This window comes from Helicoverpa zea, chromosome 26, assembly GCF_022581195.2.
Source record: "Helicoverpa zea isolate HzStark_Cry1AcR chromosome 26, ilHelZeax1.1, whole genome shotgun sequence".
Classification (NCBI taxonomy): Eukaryota; Metazoa; Arthropoda; class Insecta; order Lepidoptera; family Noctuidae; genus Helicoverpa; species Helicoverpa zea.
The window spans coordinates 1,622,663-1,640,351 of NC_061477.1; the positions used below are offsets into that span (position 1 = coordinate 1,622,663).

The 17,689-nt window shown below is 40.8% G+C and overlaps 1 protein-coding gene across 26 annotated transcripts in view; it reads left to right on the forward strand.

The window, feature by feature from the left end:
* LOC124642850 (ryanodine receptor) overlaps positions 1-17,689 on the forward strand; it is a 224,686-nt gene that overhangs the window by 155,985 nt on the left and 51,012 nt on the right. For 15 of the 26 annotated variants that reach the window (XM_047181570.1, XM_047181580.1, XM_047181574.1 and 12 more), the window contains 11 exons: positions 718-866; positions 1,559-1,721; positions 2,430-2,625; positions 3,302-3,376; positions 3,757-3,974; positions 4,458-4,595; positions 13,783-13,800; positions 14,563-14,722; positions 15,245-15,570; positions 16,761-16,915; positions 17,391-17,568. In XM_047181570.1, coding sequence (XP_047037526.1) covers positions 718-866; positions 1,559-1,721; positions 2,430-2,625; positions 3,302-3,376; positions 3,757-3,974; positions 4,458-4,595; positions 13,783-13,800; positions 14,563-14,722; positions 15,245-15,570; positions 16,761-16,915; positions 17,391-17,568 — 1,776 coding nt within the window. The remainder of the gene's footprint in view (positions 1-717; positions 867-1,558; positions 1,722-2,429; positions 2,626-3,301; positions 3,377-3,756; positions 3,975-4,457; positions 4,596-13,782; positions 13,801-14,562; positions 14,723-15,244; positions 15,571-16,760; positions 16,916-17,390; positions 17,569-17,689) is intronic. The other 11 variants (XM_047181572.1, XM_047181576.1, XM_047181585.1 and 8 more) reach the window with 2 other exon arrangements.

Consider the following 17,689-nt stretch of genomic DNA (forward strand, 5'->3'; position numbering starts at 1 on the left):
TTGTGACAAAAAAGCCAGTTTTCTACTTGTATTACCTTATTTGGCATTTCTTTTTGACACAGACACCCATGGGTTTTAGCTACAAAAATAAAGCTTTGGTTTCCTAGGAAAGCGGTGCCGTCATATAGCGGCCATAATACAGCGGTGAATGACGTCACCAGAACGTTGTCTATGTAAACAAAATGGGGCGGTTTCCTAGAGAGCGGTAACTGACGCCGTAACTTCAAAAAGCGGTGCCGCCATTTGCATGACGGCCGTCTTGACGGTGTCAGATAGTTTGGTGAACGTTTTATTGAAAGCGGTGAAACTTTTTTAATACGTATTTGTGTTTTTTTTTTCGGAACAACGTCAAAAATTTGTTACAACTCTTGGAGCAGCGACGACCGTGTATTTGCGTCCGTAATATGACGGTCGCTATATGACGGCACCGCTTTCCTAGGAAACCCAAGCTTAATATGTTATTATGATTTTTAACTGAGTTTTCAAAAAGGAAAAGGTTTTCAATTTCGATCTCTGTATGTTTCATTGACAAAAAAATCTCCTATTCGACTTCAAACGAAGATCTTCAATTTGATTTTTCAAACAATATTAATACAAAGCCCCTTTGTTCCCATCAGTGATTTATTTCGGTTCCTTTTGTCCTATGAGTGTTTTTTAAAGCTCGCTCTTTTCCTGTCAAAAGTTGTTTTTCAATAATATTCTTCATTTATCACACAGAACGACGGCTGCGAATCCGACATGGCACTATCAATGAACCGCTACATCGGCAACTCGATCTTGCCGCTGCTGATCAAACACGCGTACTTCTACAACGAGGCCGAGAACTACGCCAGCCTGCTGGACGCCACGCTACATACTGTTTATAGGTGGGTTCTTTAGTGTAAGGTCTTTAATGAATGAATGATTTAGTGAATGAATGGAACACGTTGAATGAAACCTGTGAGTGAATGAGTCTCTCAAAAGTTGTCTAAAAATGTCTGAGACTAAATGCAGGGCTAAATGTATATCAATCTTTACAGGGCCATAATTTTTCTTGATAGTGCATAATTTGATTAAAAATCTCAAACACTGTTATATTTTTTTTATAAATGTTTTGCAATAATATAAAGACATTCTGTATTGCGTTATTCTTGGAGCATAATTCATTACCTGTAAAAGAATTCATAATTTTATTTCACGATGAATTTGGATCGCAAAATTGAACTTCACACTATTTATTTATATAAAAAATATATAGGTATAGTTATCGGCACGAATCTTGAGCTCGGACCTTCACCTGCGCAGAAGTAATTTATTGGGTCCCTTTTGTGGTATGAAGTGAGGCGCGGGGCGGGCTAAAGCGGTGACTGGCCCGCAGTGCAACGCGTCATAGCCGTCACTCGGGATTGGTTCTTTGCTAATAAATCACTTCTGCGCAGATGTAGGTCAGAGCTCAAGATTCGTGCCGATAACTATACCATCATAATTTTGGTCTTCTTATAAAAATATGTATCTGTGTTTGTTTAAAAGCTTAATCAGTATTTTTCTTACTATAAAACAATTTTTCTCTTCACCACAGGTTATCAAAGAACCGCATGTTAACCAAGGGCCAGCGTGAAGCGGTGTCAGATTTCCTCGTGGCGCTAACTTCAGCCATGCAGCCTTCTATGTTGCTCAAACTGCTGAGGAAATTGACAGTTGATGTGTCAAAGCTGTCTGAGTATACTACTGTTGCTCTTAGGGTGAGTAGGATAAGGTTTAATTTTGTATGTTAAGGGGACTATGTGATTTGATATCTTTAGAATTCAGAAAAAATGCGGAATGGGACTCCGATTTAAAGTAGGAAGAGGTTTTAGCTTTGCGTATATTATCTATACTAATATTATAAAGCTGAAGAGTGTGTTTGTTTGTTTGTTTGATTGAACGCTCTAATCTCAGGAACTACTGGTCCGATATGAAAATTTCTTTCAGTGTTAGATAGCCCATTTATCGAGGAAGGCTATAGGCTACTTTTTATCCCGGTACGGGAAGTAGTTCCCACGGGATGCGGGTGAAACCGCTGGCAGAAGCTAGTTCAGTAATATAACTCAATATACTGGTCAGTGTTCATTACTGTTCATGATGCTATTGACATCATGAATCGAAGCCATATTGTTTTAGTTTGTCACCATAACGTATTGTTGAAACGTGTATGACGTTTTGTAATTGTATCAAGTGTGATATATGTACTGCGACGTTAGTATATAAGATCACAAAACACTATTTTCAATATGGCCTGGTTACGTACACGATTCTAAGCCTGACCAATATGCCGTCGATGTATGCCGTTTAGATTATTGATATTTGAGTTACATATAGATTTCGAGATACAAGCATAGTATTTTTTTTACTTGTATATTTATTTAACCCAATTATTTGTACGCAATTAACCCTTCTTCCTTCGTTATCAGCTTTTAACCCTCCACTACGAGCGCTGTGCGAAGTACTACGGCAGCACGGGCGCCGGCCAGGGAGTCTTCGGAGCCTCCTCCGACGAGGAGAAGCGTCTCACCATGATGCTGTTCTCCAACATCTTCGACTCCCTCAGCAAGATGGACTACGAGCCTGAACTGTTCGGGAAGGCGTTGCCTTGTCTTATTGCTATAGGTAGGTAATATGTCCCACTGCTGAGTAAAGCTCATACTTTAATTAAAATAAAATAACTTTTTTACATTCTCACCACACACCTTTTGTCCTCAAACAGCCATAACACATAACCATTCTAATTAATTCAATGTGCCCCATTACATTACGCACAGTCATGCATTTTTACTTCCAAAAAAGTTCTAGAATTTTCTCTCGTTTCAATAAAGTACATGTTTCATAAATTGATTATGTAGGTGTGCCTGTGCCTCGTTGGTCTAGTGGTCGCAAGCGCGGCTGCTGTGCTCGAGGTCTCGGGTTCGATTCCCGGGTCGGGCCGAAATCGCTTTGTGAGTTTTCTTAAGCTTTCACAAAGCAGCCCGTAGTCTGGAAGTTGGTGATTGATTCACCCGTGCATCGGCGAGCACGTAAATGTCGTTCCTGCGCCTGATCTCTCTCCGGTGGTGTCGGATTGCCGTCCCATCGGGTTATGGGAGTGAAGGAATAGTGAGTGCACCTGTGTCTGCGCAAATGCTCGTGCACTATAATATGTCCTGCGCAGCCGGCTGATCTCCTTAAATGAGAACAGCCGCCGTGGCCGAAATCGGCCGTGGACGCCATTATGTAGGTAACTTATTTCTCCAGGCAAACAAGTCGTTGTTTCTATATTTTATAACACTGATGCATCCTTTATTTCCAGGATGTGCTCTGCCGCCTGACTACTCTCTCTCAAAGAACTATGATGATGAGTTTTACGGCAAGGAACAAGCTGCAGGTGAGACACCCTTACTATTATCATCTCATACGTCACAGGATTCATAAGGTCCCATGAAAATGATAATTACTGAATATCGTAGTAAATATATATCGACAGTTCCCAGTTACTAAGTTACGTGGCACGAATTTTTTGATGAAAATAAGTCGTATTTCTTCCAAACAGATTACTTGATGATTGCCATAATTACAGAATAATCACTTTTTGTGTCATTAAGAGAATAATAAATCATTAAGTGGACAATCGACTGTCATTTTATAAATAGTGATGTAACTCAAATCAATTTTTATCGATACCAAAATTTTGCGAAACCTACATCTACATGTTTTTATTCGACTATTTGTTTACCTAAAATCTAACCCCCTTGTCCAAATTTTCAGGTGACCTCGACAACCCCCAATACGACCCCCAGCCAATAAACACGTCATCAGTAGCACTAAACAATGACCTGAACACCATCGTACAAAAGTTCTCTGAACACTACCACGACGCTTGGGCTAGTAGGAAGATTGAGAACGGCTGGGTCTACGGCGAGGGCTGGTCTGATAGCCAGAAGACGTATCCTAGGTTGAAGCCTTACAATATGTTGAATGATTATGTGAGTATTGCGAAACTTATGTTTTTATTTAACAACATCAAAAAATTTGGTAATGTCCGAGTTTTTATTTTATATCGATGACTTCTTTGAGGGAGTTTGGATTTTGTATAATTTCGTTTAGTGTTGAAGATAATTACACTTTTTATCATACATTGATGATTTTGTAAGGTAATCAGAATCACAAATAGTGATGTTACCATTTTACCAACTTATTGTATTGACTTCAGAAAAAAATATTGAAATCTAATTTTAACATCAATCCAATATAGAAAGCCTTTACCATTTGATATTTGGAAGTAAATCTGCACTTCCATTCAACAAAAGTAATTAAAGTAGAACTTAGAGCTAAATAACGTTAACGTCTGAGTATTTTGAGGTCACAATGAAATAAATACCTATTTAGGAGCCTTGATTTATTTTTACCGCTAAGCAAAGATCGCCACTTAACATACACAAACTAATCTACCATTATTAATATCACAGGAAAAGGAGCGCTACAAGGAGCCAGTACGGGAATCACTCAAGGCACTTCTAGCCATCGGTTGGTCGGTCGAACATTCCGAAGTGGATATACCCAGTAACAACCGCAGTTCTATGCGAAGGCAGTCCAAGTCCGGAGGCGTAAGTTGTATATATTTTGTATGTAGTATGTTGGGTACAGAAAAGGGTTTATGTATAGAGTTTTTCAGGTTGATAAGAGGTTTTTTTGACAGTTGAAATGGGTATTGAAATAATTATGGTCAAAGGACAATGCCAGGGTGTGGGCTCAAAGTTTGCCCAGCAGTGGGAGTAGTTTCAGCTGGTTCCATAGTGCACTCTGAACACGAAATCCAAATATTTTTGAAATCGGTCCCAGAGGTCCCGAGAAAAACCGGTTCAAATGGTCTCCATAGATAGTCACTTAACAAAGCCTGAGCCATTTGCCCAGTAGTGAAAGTGGTGGAAATTCGTTCTTTACTGCACTGTTAACACGAAATCCAAATATTTTTGAAATCGGTCCCAGAGGTCCCGAGAAAAACCGGTTCAAATGTTAAACTTGATCAGTCACTTTATAAAGTCCAAGCCATTTGCCCAGTAGTGGGAATGGTTAGAATAGGTTCTTTACTTCAGTCTTAAGACGGAATCCAAATATTTTTGAAATCGGTCCCAGAGGTCCCGAGAAAAACCGGTTCAAATGTTAAACTTGAACAGTCACTTTATAAAGCCCAAGCCATTTGCCCAGTAGTGGGAATGGTTAGAATAGGTTCTTTACTTCACTCTTAAGACGGAATCCAAATATTTTTGAAATCGGTCCCAGAGGTCCCGAGAAAACCCGGTTCTAATGTCCAACTTGAAAAGTCAGTTTATGAAGCCCAAGCCATTTGCCCAGTAGTGGAAATTGTTAAAATAGGTTCCATAGTGCACTCTGAACACGAAATCCAAATATTTTTGAAGTCGGTCCCAGAGGTCCCGAGAAAAACCGGTTCAAATGTTCTCCATAGATAGTCACTTAACAAAGCCTGAGCCATTTGCCCAGTAGTGAAAGTGGTCGAAATAGGTTCTTTGCTGCACTGTTAACACGAAATCCAAATATTTTGGAAATCGGTCCCAGAGGTCCCGAGAAAAACCGGTTCAAATGTTAAACTTGAACAGTCACTTTATAAAGCCCAAGCCATTTGCCCAGTAGTGGGAATGGTTAGAATAGGTTCTTTACTTCACTTTTGTCACGAAATCCAAATATTTTGGAAATCGGTCCCAGAGGTCCCGAGAAAAACCGGTTCAAATGTTAAACTTGATCAGTCACTTTATAAAGTCCAAGCCATTTGCCCAGTAGTGGGAATGGTTAGAATAGGTTCTTTACTTCACTCTTAAGACGGAATCCAAATATTTTTGAAATCGGTCCCAGAGGTCCCGAGAAAAACCGGTTCAAATGTTAAACTTGAACAGTCACTTTATAAAGCCCAAGCCATTTGTCCAGTAGTGGGAATGGTTAGAATAGGTTCTTTACTTCACTGTTATCACGAAATCCAAATATTTTGGAAATCGGTCCCAGAAGTCCCGAGAAAAACTGGTTCTAATGTCAAACTTGAACAGTCAATTAATAAAGCCCAAGCCATTTGCCCAGTAGTGGAAATTGTTAAAATAGGTTCCATAGTGCACTCTGAACACGAAATCCAAATATTTTTGAAATCGGTCCCAGAGGTCCCGAGAAAAACCGGTTCAAATGTTCTCCATAGATAGTCACTTAACAAAGCCTGAGCCATTTGCCCAGTAGTGAAAGTGGTCGAAATAGGTTCTTTGCTGCACTGTTAACACGAAATCCAAATATTTTGGAAATCGGTCCCAGAGGTCCCGAGAAAAACCGGTTCAAATGTTAAACTTGAACAGTCACTTTATAAAGACCAAGCCATTTGCCCAGTAGTGGGAATGGTTAGAATAGGTTCTTTACTTCACTGTTGTCACGAAATCCAAATATTTTGGAAATCGGTCCCAGAGGTCCCGAGAAAAACCGGTTCAAATGTTAAACTTGAACAGTTACTTTATAAAGCCCAAGCCATTTGCCCAGTAGTGGGAATGGTTAGAATAGGTTCTTTACTTCACTCTTAAGACGGAATCCAAATATTTTTGAAATCGGTCCCAGAGGTCCCGAGAAAACCCGGTTCTAATGTCCAACTTGAACAGTCAGTTTATGAAGCCCAAGCCATTTGCCCAGTAGTGGGAATGATTAAAATAGGTTTTTTACTTCACTCTTAAGACGGAATCCAAATATTTTTGAAATCGGTCCCAGAGGTCCCGAGAAAAACCAGTTCTAATGTTAGCCAGCCATTGTTAGCAAGCCATTTTAAGCAGCCACAAACCTAACAACCTCTTTTCTTGATAGATAGAGATATATATATCAGATAGATAGTGGTTTCACTGTTAACAGGATAAAAAAAAAAAAACAGAAATAGACGTTTAAAGGTAATTGTTGTTTCTCTTGCTTTTCAGTCTCTATCTACCACAATCAGTCCTAAGTTCGAGTAGCGTCATGCAATTAATATCCTTAATGGCAATGGAAAAATCTTATCAAGACGAATAAAATAAGCTCAAACACGAGGTAGTAAATAGATACCGTTGAGGAGTTCCCTCGTCTCACTGTCGTCTCCATCGTCAGGTCAGGTCTTAACCTCCACAGTTTTGTGGTGTCGGAGACATATACCCGATTGACAAGTTTTTATTCGATATGTGCTTACAATTTCCGAGAGTTCCATAATGTTTTAAGGTTTCTATCACCAGACCCTGGACCCTGGAACTATTTGGAAAGTAAATCCTTTTAAACAATAAAATGATTGTTTAAATCGGTTGGTAAACGACGGAGTTATGCACGTACTTACGTAAAAAGAATACAAACGAACTGAGAAACTCCTCCATTTTTTGAAGTCGGTAAAAAAAATCTCGTTCAATACCTCGTATTTGTCGATTAATATTATAATGCATTTCAATTAAGGTAATAAAAGTGGAATAGTTAAGAGTTCGTAAGCATATTTTTCGTAGTATTGAATAAGAGTCAAACCAGTTTTTCTCAGCACTCCTGGGATAGATTTCGAAATATTTCGGTCTGGGACCTATTATAAGCCTATGGAACATAATACACTATGCAGCTACTGTGGGCAACTCTTGAGCCCAACTTCCATACAAAGAATAGCATTGTCCTTTAAGTAAAAATTGTGATAAAATAAAGTATCAAAAAGTGTAAAAAGTATTAGATTTAACTCTTAACGGTATAGTATTTGGGTAAAGAATTTAGACAAATTTTCTGGCGAAAAAATATTGAGCTTATAGTTGGGCTTCGTTCCGAGTTTTTATTGAAAAAACGATTGGAAGTAAAATAGTATAATCCGTACACAAAAAAACACAATACAATATTTAACACAAGGGAGCTTAAGCACCGGCACGCGAGCGACGCGGGCGTCCGTCAACAACCGGAGCGCATGCGTCGTGCTTCGCGGTTGCTCGTGCACTGTCGGCTCTCCGCGCGCGCCGCAAAAGCTGCGCGGCTGTTCCACTTTTAATTATTTCGGTAGCGAGCCGGCGCGCGTCTTAATCTAGAGGGGCGCGGAGGGGCAATAGGCAAGGTCCGCGCTACATCCTCCCCCTCCAAGTCAGCGGAAACTTGTGGAGCTGGCTTGGGAACCGACTTTTTTGGTCTACCCCTACTCCTAACTTGAGCCAGATCAGATTCACCTATGTAAGGTGACAGGAGGCTAGCATGGCACTTGCCGCGAGGTTTATTATTCTTGTCCACGATTTCGTACGTGGTTGGAGATACTATTTTCACTATACGAAACGGGCCTTCGCGACGCGGTGCGAACTTACTAGTACAGCCTTTTTCGGCCTGACTAAGGCGATGGCTATCCACGAGGACGAGGTCACCCTCACGATAATCGGGTCCGGGTCTACGGCTTTTATCCGCAGCTTCCTTACGGATGTCCTGCTGTCGCTCGATTCGCCACTTCACTTCTTGCAAGCGACTTGCAAATTCTTTGAGATACGGCGTAATTTGAGGCACATAATTCTCTTGGTCTATGACCGTCCTTAAGTCGTGGGCTACGTCCACCGGGCACCTAAACTGGCGTGCGAATGTTAGAAAGGCAGCTGTATGACCAGTACCCTGATTAGGTGCTGTATTCAACGCGAATCGAACAGCTGGCAATGCCTCAGGCCAACGTCGATGTTCTGGGTCTATTAAGATAGCCAGCATCTCTTTCATTTCCCGATTTTTCCTCTCTGCGGGATTGGCCTGGGGATGGTAAATTGGCGTCAGATTCTGATTCACTCCGAGAACGTACATAGCCTTCTGCATTACGGCCGAGACAAATTGGGTACCATTGTCGGAGATCACCCGACGGGGAAAACCATATCTTAGGAAAACTTCTTCAATTAATATTTTAGCGCAACTTTCTGCGTTGGCTACGGCTAACGGGAACAACTCCACCCATCTGCTCGCAGTATCCTCGATCAGAAAGATCCATTTCTCGCCCTTACTACCCTCAGGAAGAGGTCCAAACAGATCCATAGCGAGAACTTCAAATCGCTGTTGCGGGACAGGCGTTTGCAGTAGGCCGGCCGGTTTAAAATTGGTTGCCTTAAATTTCTGGCATAGATCACAAGCCTTAAGATACCTTGCTACGTATTGACGCATATTAGGGAAGTAAAATCGTTCCTTAATCTTCTTAAGGGTGCGTTCCAAGCCCAAATGTCCAGCTGTGGGAGCGTCATGGAGTTCTTTCATAATCTCCTCGCGCATCGACTCGGGCACCACCAGCTGGGGCTCTTCGGATTCACCATCCGGATCGAAGCGGAACAAAACACCTTGTGAAAGATAGTACCCACGATCCGTCCATCTGTTGTATGCATCGTTCTCTTCGAAATCCGTGAGTATTTTCTTGATTCCAGGATCTTCGAGCTGAGCTACTCGCAACTCTTCGGAGCTTTTGTGAGGTAAGTCTACTGAGATGGGACACAGATCACAGGTATTGACATCGACCTCTGATGCCTGGCATACCGGACGGCTAAGAGTGTCAGCGACTACGTTGACCTTACCTGGAGTATATTCTATGTCCAGGTTATAAGATTGAATTTTCAGGGCCCATCGAGCTAAGCGGCCACTTGGTGTCTTCAGTGACAGCAACCACTTCAGTGGCTGATGATCGGTGGCGACGCGAACTTCGGCGCCTTCCAGGTAACCCCGAAACTTTTCTAGAGCCCATACCACAGCTAAAGCTTCCCGCTCCGTTGTGGAGTAATTTTGCTCTGCTGACGTTAACAGTCTACTGGCATACTCAATAGGCTTCTCAGACTTTGGATCCGGACCCTGCATTAACACTGCACCTAGTGCATAAGCACTGGCATCTGTGCGTAGAATAAATGGCTGGTCAAAGTCTGGCTGTCGCAGGATGGGACTAGTGGTAAGTCTTCGCTTGAGCTCGTTGTAGGCATAGTCTTCCTCTTCAGTCCATTTCCAAGGTTTATTCTTCTTGGTGAGGTCGGTCAAGGGTTGCGCAATTTCAGAGAACTGACTAATAAATTTGCGAAACCATGAACAAGTTTGTAAAAACGTTTTAAGTTGTTTCAAATTAGTCGGTGGGGCCATATCCACCACGGCTTGTACCTTCTTTGGATCGGGTTCGATTCCTTTAGCGGTAATGACGTGTCCAAGGTAGGCTACTCTCTCTCGAGCAAATACGCATTTTTCTCTATTTGCCTGGAGATTAAATTGACGTAGACGATCAAATACCTGGTGTAAATCTTGCAGATGCGCATCCAGGTCTGCTGAGATAACCAGAATATCGTCTAAATAAGCCACGACAGTCACATCCTTCAATCCAGTACGAAAACGATCCATCAATCGCTGAAATGTTGAAGGTGCATTCTTTAATCCGAACGGCATGCGTTTAAATTGAAACGTTCCGAAAGGGGAAACGAACGCCGTCTTATGTCTGTCTTCCGGGGCCACTTCAACCTGCCAGTAGCCTGATTTTAAATCTATGGTGGACATCACACAATTACTCTTTGTGGAAAACAGAATGTCATCGATCAGGGGCAGCGGGTATTTATCTGTACGTGTCACCGCATTTAACTTCCTGTAATCAACGCAAAATCTTATTTCACCATTCTTCTTAGGAACCAGGACAATCGGGGAAGTCCATTCTGACTCTGCTTCCTCAATGACTTCGAGTTCCAACATCTTATCAATTTCGGCCTTAATAATTTCCTTCTTGGCCGGATTCATACGATAAGGCGGTGTAGAAATAGGCGCGGCGTTACCTGTATCGATCCTGTGTAGGGCAAAGGGCGTCGGCCCTCCCCCTGCACTGAAGACATCGCTGTTCCTCTCTAGCAGTGCAGCCAATTTCGACCTATCCGCTGATGACAGGAGAACGCCCTCGGACTCGCGGAGACCCATCGCAGAACTAATTACTACACGATCCTCGCATTCATATTGTAAATCGCATGAGCCCACATCGCGTAAAGTGAACCGATTCTTAACGAAATCGAGTACCATGCCAGCGTCCTGTATAAAATTCATTCCTAACAATGACTCAGTTGCGCCAGGCAGGACCATGAAGAGTGTTTCAATTGCCACTCCCTGCACCTTTACAATGGTTGAGGCTACTTCTACGATTTGAACGCGCAGCGTTCCATCCGCGAATTTAAGTTCCGTTTCTACACTTTGAAACAATTGGCCATTGGCCCGCATATGTTTAGCTAAACTTTCACTGGCAACGGATTGTTTCGCACCAGTGTCTAATAAAGCGGTACCGTTAGCACCAAACACTTCTATATTTAATAGGGGACGCACACGCGGTTTAAATACAGTATTACACGCCGACAACGACTGAAATGTAGATGTCGACGGCGCAGAACGTCTTTCCTTGCACACGCTGCAGTTTGACCTCGTAACACCGGGCGCACCGCATCCGAAACATGTTAGGGAAGGGCGCAGCTCCGGTTGTGCAACTGCAGCTGGTTCGTTCTTAACTGGCTCCTGCGCGGGATTACTTTTATTTAGTAATTTACGGCACTCTTCCTTTAGGTGGCCGAACATTTTACAAAATGAGCACCTCGGTCTGACCCTGACTTGAGGGGCTTGGTCCACAGTTCTGGTCGCAGGAGTATATGAAGACGTCGACGGGTGGACGAGTGGAGGCATCGGGGCGGCTGTCGCAGGTTGTGCCCTTCTCGCAGGTGCAGGAGCGCGCACTTCCTCGAGCACATCCTCCACTGACCGGGCGTGCTGTAGTAGCTCGGAAAACGTGGAGAAAGAGTTTCTCGCTACTCGCTCGCGTATTCTTCTATTAAGGAGCCCGTACACCATATCCAGTTGTACTGGGTTTTCAGGTAGGGTGCGCGGCGGTAACTGAGCAATAAGTGCTCTTACTCTGCACACGAAAACGTCCGTGCGCTCCTCAGCTTGCTCTCGACTAAAGATCTCTCTGTAGACTCTGTGAGGCGGAAGTCGTGGACCAAAAGTCTGCTGAAGTAACAGAATGGCTTCCTGCCAAGTCGCGACTGAGTGACGAACTCCTTGCCACCAGGTAGCTGCAAAATCAGTCAGCAGCATTGGCAGGCCTCTTAGTGCAATCTCGTCACTAACACCAACACAGTCCTTGTAAATCTGCACGGCGTCGGTAAAGGCACGTACATCACCGGACCCATTGTATCTCGCCGAGCAATTTGACAAGTTTGCACTTACAGATGGGAGCGGCGCGCCTTGTGCAGGCTGCGACCGTAACGCTTGTAGCAAGGATAGCAATTGGTGGTCCGTCATGACCACGGGTGTTGGCATAGGTTGTTGCGGTGAGGCGACGGGCGGAGCATGCCCGTGCTGTGGCATAGCGCAGTAGCCATGCAGCTCACGCCCGTACAGCGGCGGTGGTGAAGAGGCCGGGGCGCCGGCGGACGCAAAGCGTCCTGCCAGCGGTGGCGTTGCCGATCTCACGTCGACGAAAAACGCACCTCCCTCCGTATTAGACGGCGTCGCACCGTCCAGCTGCCCACTAGGCGCGGGGTACGGTTCTGCTGGCTGCTGTGTTAAGCGCGAAGCACTATTCGTACGTGAACGCGTAAGCACCATGGTATTTTTTAACAAATTTTCAATAAAAAATCCAGAACTCGTTCGAACGTCACTGTCACTGATTTTGTTTTTTTTTTCCAGTGAAGTTTGTACTCGAAAACGGCCCCACGTTGGGCGCCACGTATAGTTGGGCTTCGTTCCGAGTTTTTATTGAAAAAACGATTGGAAGTAAAATAGTATAATCCGTACACAAAAAAACACAATACAATATTTAACACAAGGGAGCTTAAGCACCGGCACGCGAGCGACGCGGGCGTCCGTCAACAACCGGAGCGCATGCGTCGTGCTTCGCGGTTGCTCGTGCACTGTCGGCTCTCCGCGCGCGCCGCAAAAGCTGCGCGGCTGTTCCACTTTTAATTATTTCGGTAGCGAGCCGGCGCGCGTCTTAATCTAGAGGGGCGCGGAGGGGCAATAGGCAAGGTCCGCGCTACAAGCTTGACTCATGGATTCACATATGAACATGGATAACTATTTTGAAGAATTAAATCTATGTTTAATACCATAGATAATATGACATCCATTAAAACCCAAGTTCATTGAAAACACAAACGTTAGTTCCATAAAACATCTGTTTACTATGAATTTTCACGTGCAATTTTCAAAGTAAACAGTGGATTTAAGAAAAACGGTCGTTTATGTACTTATAACTTATAATTTGGGCCTATGAAGTTATAAAATAGATAATGTTAAATATATATTGTTATATATTTTGTACATTTGTTGTGCATGCCAGCCAAAGGATGAAATAGTGAAAGAACATACGGTACAAGCTTTTTCATATACCTATAGATACACAATTGTTTATAGGCACCTTATCTGCACTTTTTTAATTGGCATGTTAAGCATTTTTCTATTTAAAATACTACATTTACTGATAATTGAAATGTTCTAAAAAACCAGTGTTTTAAGGAAAAAACAACTTTTAAAGGGTAGCAGGTAAATGAGATCTTATGATCGATATTTTTACCTAATCATCTATTTATCGATAAATCAAAACTACGCCTAACCGACTGTCGATGATAATAAAAAAATGAGCTCTTTGTGCTGTAATTTTAAATGGAAAAATGCTCTACTTCACAAAATTATATTTTAAAAATTTTGCACCAATACGAATGAAGTATGAACCTATAGTTCAGTGAACGAGTGAATGAATGATACCTACACAGCTTATTTCACCCTGACTTGTGTGTTTCATATTCCCGCAACGCACAGCGCCCCCCCGATATTGTGGTGAGTTTTAGTACTAATTTATTTATAAATATAAATAGTTCAAATTAAATCTAGAATCTAGACTTAGAATCTGGGCGTAGATAAGTTTAGATTAAGAAAAATCTTTATATGCGTTTGGAAATGATTGAGCATGCATAATATTACTGATACTCAAATTAAACATTACATAGTCAAAAAAAATTATATGTAAAGTAAGTATAATTTTAATTGATTAATTTTTAAATCATCATTGGCATAAAAAATAATTTGAAATAACTTAAATATCTCTTCCTAACTGTCTAAATAAGGTATTTTAGTGTACAGGAGCACTAGATTCTCACAGAACGCCTTTTCTCTAAAGTACTAAATTTCAATTCACTTGCTTTCCTGCTTTTATATACTAATGCTTTTTTCCTTTAACTTTAATCTTAAGTTATATCTTGTACAGAATTTAACATCCCAAAAAGATCGAATCGGTATTTGTATTCATATTTTGGTAAGAGGTGTTGCTAAGCGCCAAATAAAACGTAACGACATTTTGCTCTAAAAATAATTTTAGGACAACATCCAATTTTGCAAGTGTTTTTGCAACCATTTAATTTTTAACTTACAAAAATATTTTTAGACATAATATGAAATCATTTTTATCGACCATTGAGTAGGTACCTAAAATTAAAAATTGTAATACAGATTTTGGTTAATATTTTTGAATTTGGAGGTCATAAAAAATACATCGATATAATCCATTCTTTACATTATCTAACAAGTCCCTCTTACCTCTAGCAGTCAGACTCAGCGACTCCCTTCAACTACAACCCTCACCCCGTGGACATGACCAACTTGACGCTATCCAGAGAGATGCAGAACATGGCAGAGAGATTAGCTGACAACGCTCACGACATCTGGGCTAAGAAGAAGAAGGAGGAACTTGTTACTAATGGAGGTGAGTAGGAGAAGTAGATGTGACTGTGATTTCGGTTTGTAATTGGCTAAATGGGTAAATTATGGGAGGGTATCAAGCCTTTCTAATTTGCATTTCAGTTAGAGAGAGATACATCTTTTTTTATATATAAGCTACTGCATTTAATGAAGTCTACAAGGCACAGGTCAGGTGTCAATTGGTTATCTGATATAGTTCATGCTATCTGCCAGATAAATACCGTTTACAATTTCTGCCAGATATTGCTATCCGAGATCGGTGAAAACTTAAGTAATTGTTTATCTGCAAGATAAGCTCTCGATAGGCTATCAGATACTTTATCAGTAACCGGTGAAACTGGCCACTACTCTTATATCCTTAAAGGATTTTGGAGATAAAATCTCTGGATCTGTATTTTAGTTCCTCTCTGAAAACAAAAACACTGTATTGAATAAAGAAGAGAGAGAGAGAGAATTAAGAGAATTGTTGTCATTGTTAACTTTCCGTTATTAACAATATAAAAAAAAATATGTAATTATTTTTCAGGAGGCATCCACCCCCAACTAGTTCCCTACGATCTCCTAACCGACAAAGAAAAGAAGAAAGACCGAGAACGTTCTCAAGAGTTCCTCAAATACTTGCAATACCAAGGGTACAAACTCCATCGACCCAGCAAGGCACCACAAAGTGACACAGAACAGACCACTACGGGGGTAGCAATAGAGTTGAGATTTGCGTACTCACTTCTTGAGAAGTTGATACAGTATATCGATAGGGCGACTATAAATATGAAACTTTTGAAGCCGTCAACTACGTTCAGTAGGAGGAGTAGTTTTAAGACTAGTACCAGGGATATTAAGTTCTTTTCTAAGGTGAGTTTTTTTATGTATTTTTTATTTAGCTTATAACTCAGGAAGATAGAATGGAGTATAATTAATTATGTAAAAAAATGATTTTTTGAAATTGACACAAGGTTAATATTGTTACTGCCATTTGAAAGTAGTTTAGACTAAAGATCTAGGAAATATTTTAAAACTATGCTGTACTATACTACATTTTTTCAGAGTAGTTAAGTGTGATAGAAGGGTAATTTAGGACCAGCATATTTTTTTTTCATTAATTTAGATTAGACTCAAAACTAACATTGAATTTATTAAGTAAACAATATTAATTGATTGTAAATATTAAGTATCTGCATCTGAAGGTTTGTATCATTAGGTAAATCATGTTTTAATACTATTTATTAATTTCCAAGCAACACAAGTCGGAACTTAAGTACTTCAAGAAGGTACATAGTACGTGTTAGAGCGTGACCACGCAAACTCATGCGCATATTATCATTGCTGTTTGTTTCGCACTATTATTTATGCTGAAAATCAATGGACTGCTATCCAGGAATAAATATAATATATATGTGTTCCAATGCGCTTTAATATTATGTTTTTTGAAGGCTGTTTTCATAAGTCACAGATTATATATGGTCTGAGTTTGACACCAACTGTCAAGTTCACCAAAAAAACGGCCAACTGTATTTATAAATATGTTTTTTTTTATAAAATAAAAATAATTGATTTATAGTATTGTCTATGGGAAGAGGGTGTTCAAAAATGTGACAGAAACTGGCATTTTAACTGTTGCTGTTACTAGGGTGTGCTTAAAAAAACAAGAACAAATAGTGTTTTAGAGCATGTTGATGTTGTGGCCTGTAGAAATATCGCTAGTCATAATACCAAATAAAATATATAAGGCAAAAAAAAACCTTTTTCACAGAAACACCTGCATTTAGAAACCATGGGAAGAATATCATAGTCATGGTCGTTTTAGAAAATATCCACACTCACAAATACTTAATAATTAAAGATGGAAAAAGGTTCTTTAGAAGGGTTCTTTCCCAACCACTACACACTTTCCAAAGGCACTTTCCGACACACGAACTACATGCAATCTAAAATCAACTCTATTTTTACCTCTAATAAAGCTCAATTTCACACACATAAGAATAATATTCCTACTGCTAAAAATCAACTCTATGACACAAGTTATAAGGTCCAATTTCCTTCAGGTGGTGTTGCCTCTAATGGAGAAATATTTCTCGACGCATCGCAACTACTTCATAGCCGTTGCCACGGCAACCAATAACGTTGGTGCCGCCAGTTTGAAGGAGAAAGAGATGGTAGCCGCTCTGTTCTGTAAGCTGGCTAGCTTGCTGAGATCTAGGTAAGATAATTTAGAAGAATCCTTATAGAAGATAAACTTCTAAAGAGTTTTATTTTAAGAGATGTTCTTCAATAAGAAGGAAGGGGTGTCAAAACATCCGGTTGAAGAGTTTATAATATCAAGCAACGGTTGACGTGGTGGGTCCATGGATTGCTGACCATTATGACATGACGAGTTGTTCCTTGTTTTTCTTTAAAGCAAATTAAAATAGGAGGTCTCAGCTGTAATCTAAACATCTTCAGGCAGAAAGTCTTGGGTAACTGGATTGAGGAGATCTTATAGATAGTTACTCCATGTAAAACACTGATACTCAGCTGCAACTAAGAGAACCCCAACATAGTTGGGAAAAAGTCTATGTAGATGATCTATTTGTAAGAGAAAATATTGTAAAAAAACTTATCATTCTTCTATTATGTATTCTGATATCTCTATACTTTTCATATAATATACTCAACAAACTTCTTCTAAACTTCAGATTAGCAGCTTTCGGCCCCGATGTCCGCATCACTGTCCGCTGTCTCCAAGTCCTGGTGAAAGGCATCGATGCCAAGTCCCTCGTGAAGAACTGCCCCGAGTTCATCAGGACGAGCATGCTGACCTTCTTCAATAACGTCGCTGATGATGTGGGGCATACGATCATGAATTTGCAGGATGTGAGTGTAATTTTATGATGTTAGTGTTAAAATTGATAATAGGTAACTGTTGGTACAATTGTTTTATATGATCGTGTGTACGTATATCTTGTGGATTTTATTATTTTAACTTTTTTCTTTC